General features: G+C 46.2%; 2 protein-coding genes across 2 annotated transcripts in view; one reads left to right on the forward strand and one right to left on the reverse strand.

Annotated features, from left to right (window-relative positions):
• HEATR4 (HEAT repeat containing 4) overlaps positions 1-3,619 on the reverse strand; it is a 78,522-nt gene that overhangs the window by 55,694 nt on the left and 19,209 nt on the right. The window contains exon 3 of the mRNA XM_027769115.1: positions 1,282-1,368. The gene's annotated coding sequence lies outside the window, so the exon portion shown is untranslated. The remainder of the gene's footprint in view (positions 1-1,281; positions 1,369-3,619) is intronic.
• The window catches only part of LOC102502991 (acyl-coenzyme A thioesterase 1), a 9,535-nt gene continuing 8,637 nt past the window's right edge, over positions 2,722-3,619 (forward strand). The window contains 1 exon segment of the mRNA XM_006170524.3: positions 2,722-3,618. Coding sequence (XP_006170586.2) covers positions 3,119-3,618 — 500 coding nt within the window. The 5' untranslated portion in view covers positions 2,722-3,118.

Raw genomic sequence — 3,619 nt, forward strand, 5'->3', positions numbered from 1 at the left:
GGGGGGATGGCCATGCCTCAATCCCTTCTCCTCCATTCTCCTCTCGGGATCTTGGGCACGCACGCACACGCACCCGGCGTGAGTTTTTTTTTAAGCCACCGGGTCCCGGACACGAACCGCGGTCGACTACGTGGGAGTCCAGCGACATAGCCATTACGCTAACTGCTGGTTCCCAGCCAGGGGATCTTTATCTGCGGTGGAAAGAATCCTCTCGCTCATGGCGAAAATCCAAAACATCTCTAATTAAAGCCCATAAACTGAAAGCATCCACAGGCACCTTTTCTGGACTATGGGCATCGCGTTATAATCTTGGAGCCTTTGCCTCACCCATTTCCAGGTATCTATGCAAACTGTACCCTCCTCAGGAAACCAAGGACAGACTTCTTCAATAAATTCTAAAAATGCTGAGAGCTGCTGCTGCCCTACGCGCAAGCGTCGCGCACTTAGCATTTCTTGAAGCATATGTACAGAGAGCTGGCGACTATTGCCCTGCCCCATAATTATTCCCTAATATACTCACCGTAACACTTCCACTTTTTTTTTCTCTTTAAATTTATTTATTTTTTACATTAATTCCCTATACATCATTACAGCATACAAATGAATTTTCCATCCAAAATACACTGTGTATTGGCTCAATCAAGCACATCAACATACATGTTTTCAGCAAATAATTTTCCAATTCTTATGTCTTGTATACTTTGTTTTTTGTTTTGCCATCCTTGATTCCCTATCCCTCACCCTCTGCCATGTCCCACCCTCCTCCCACATTGTCTCTGGTATCTATGGTTGCTTTCTGCCTCCCCCCCCCATTTAATTGATTTGCTAATGAACTTAATTAGTCTAAATATATCCAATAGCTAGCACAGCTGATATATACCTATACATGAATCCAAGTGTGACTTTAGGCATAAACCTCAGTGAGTAGAATGAACATATTATAAAGTAGTACCCAGCTGGGGCTATATAGCTTACTGCAGTCATCAAATATGCATTTTTAAAAATTTTCTATACGAACAGTTTTACCGTTTTTTTTTCTCCTGCAACTTTTTTAAAAATTACTTAACATTCATTCCCTGAGCATCATTACAACATACTAAATGTGGTTTCCCATCTAGAATAAACTGCATAGTGGCTTAATCATGCATGTTATCATCAATAATATTCCCTTTCTACTTTCATACATATGTATACGTATATATATGTTTTTTACCCCATGTTTGACCCTCTGCCCTTTCCCACAACACTTCCACTTTTAAGACGAATGCATTCTCCGCTTACTCTTTGCGGTGTCCTTCACCAGTATCCCCAGTAGTCAGATCCTTGTTGGGGCGCCACTCTGTCGGACCCGCCCATGGCGTACAGTTCCTGAGTTGGGGGGTGAGGATTAAAGAAAGACAAGAAGTCAGGATAGAAACGGGAAGGCTGCCAGTCAATACTGGTCAGCCACGAGTTAAGTTTATTGCTCTGTTTTATACAGAAACATTTGGCTTCCTTAACGTGGGACTCAAAAGTCCTTGCTGAGTTTATCAGGTTGTTGCAACAATAATTGGAACATTCTGCACATAACAATTCAGTCACCCAAGGTTAAGTCCAGACAATAACCCTGTTCTCCATGTAGTGGTCACGTCCTACACGTTCCTCATGTCTCCTAGGCTACCCACAGTCATGCCTAATCCCTTCTTCACTATTTCTCTGTCTTGTCAGGATTTGGGGCACACATGCACACACACCCAGCTTGCTTTTTAAACTGCTGGGGGCTGGGATTCAAACCACACAGTTGGTGGTGTAGGATCCTGTTCCCTTAGCCACTAGACCACAGCCGTGGCCTCTATTTACATTTTTCAGTTCCTTAGATTTCTTTCTTTCTTAAAACAATTTTTAAATAATTATTTTACTTAACTTTTATTTATTTATTTATTTATTTATTTATTTATTTATTTATTTATTTATTTATTATTTTAATTTGACCAGAGAGGAACAGAGCGAGAGAGAGAGAAAATGAGAAAGCAAGCCGCCAGGTCCAGGATTTGAACCGTGTCAACCCTTTGGGAGTCCAGCTCCCTTAGCCACCATGCCACCTGCTGGCCCCAGTTCCTTAGATTTTTAAACGTAAAGTATACTGGAGGTATCTCACAGGACCAGTACAAAAATGGGAGCTAAAGGGCATTGCATGACTCATGACGAGAGGGCATTGCATGACTAATGACATTTGGAACTAGGTATAAAGGCTTCTTGGGAAAGCTCTTGAGAGTAGCCTTTTTAAGAGCAGAGGTTAATACAGGTTTTGAGGGCTTGAAGCCTATATACATTTGCAGGTGTCTCTAATAACAAGGATATGAACTTAATGAATGTGAAATTAAGTGCAAGGCCTTGGAAGGAGCCTAAAGCTTAAATATGATTTTAAAATTAACCATCTAGGGACCAGCAGATGGCAAAATGGTTATATTGCTGGACTCCCGTGTACTCAACCGCCCTTGGAGTCCAGGACCCAGTGGCTTGAACCTCGTGCTGGGCATATGTGTCAGCTGGAAGTCCCGAAAGGAGAATGGAGGCGAAGAGACTGCAGCATGGCCGTCTCCCCCAGCAGATGATTTCCCTCTTTTTGTCTGTCTTTCCGGTGAGTGCACATACTCTATAGCAAAAATTTCTCTCAAAAAAATAAATAAAACTTTAAAAATTAACCATCTATTGTTGAAACCGATAGCTTATAAAAAATGTGGGGAAAGGTGACAAGTCCAGGGTGAGTAGAGGATGCTAGTTTTAAGGATTGTGTCGCAAAGTCACACAGCTAGTAAGAAGCCAGGACCCTTAGATGTGGGACTGATGTGGAGCATAAGCATATGCAAATAACACACAAGTTAAAGAGTTCGGTGCAATAAGAGCGCTTTAGCTCCTGAAAAGGGCCATTCTTTAAGAACTAAAGAGTTTCTGAGAGCCAGAACTAGGCTTTGTGCAAGTTCTCGAGCATCTTCTTGCTTGCCGATTGGCAGGGCTCTGGCCTTCTCAGTTCAGTAGCAAACTATTCCGTCCCAGTGGGCGCTGTGCCGACCGCCAGGGGATCGCTGTTTCTCCACATTACTATCCAGTGATTCCGACGTCAGTATCAGGGTGCAAAATGGTGGCCTCGTCGCCTGCTGTCCTGAGAGCGTTAGTGCTGTGTCGACCGGGCCTGAAGAACTGCGCGCGGTTGTGGGGGCTTACATGGCTAAGGGCATGTGGCGAGATCACTCGGACCCCTGCCTGCACGGCTGCGACCTTTTGCCTGGAGCCCGCGAACCGCAGCGCCTGGGACGAACCGGTGCGCATCGCGGTGCGCGGCCTTGCTCCCGGACAGCCGGTCACTCTGTGCACGTCCTTGCTCGACGAGAAAAAAAAACGAGCCCACGCTCGCTACCGCGCGGACGCCCACGGCGAGTTAGACCTAGAGCGCGCGCCCGCGCTGGGCGGCAGTTTCTCGGGGATTGAGCCCATGGGGCTGCTCTGGGCCCTGCAGCCCGAGAAGCCCCTGGAGCGGCTGGTGAAGCGGGACGTGCACACGCCGTTCGTGGTGGAGCTGGAGGTGCTGGACGGCCACGACCCCGAGGCCGGGCGGGTGCTGTGCCGGGCGAAGCACGAG

Source organism: Tupaia chinensis, unplaced genomic scaffold, assembly GCF_000334495.1.
Source record: "Tupaia chinensis unplaced genomic scaffold, TupChi_1.0 Scaffold148607_1, whole genome shotgun sequence".
In the NCBI taxonomy this organism is placed as follows: Eukaryota; Metazoa; Chordata; class Mammalia; order Scandentia; family Tupaiidae; genus Tupaia; species Tupaia belangeri.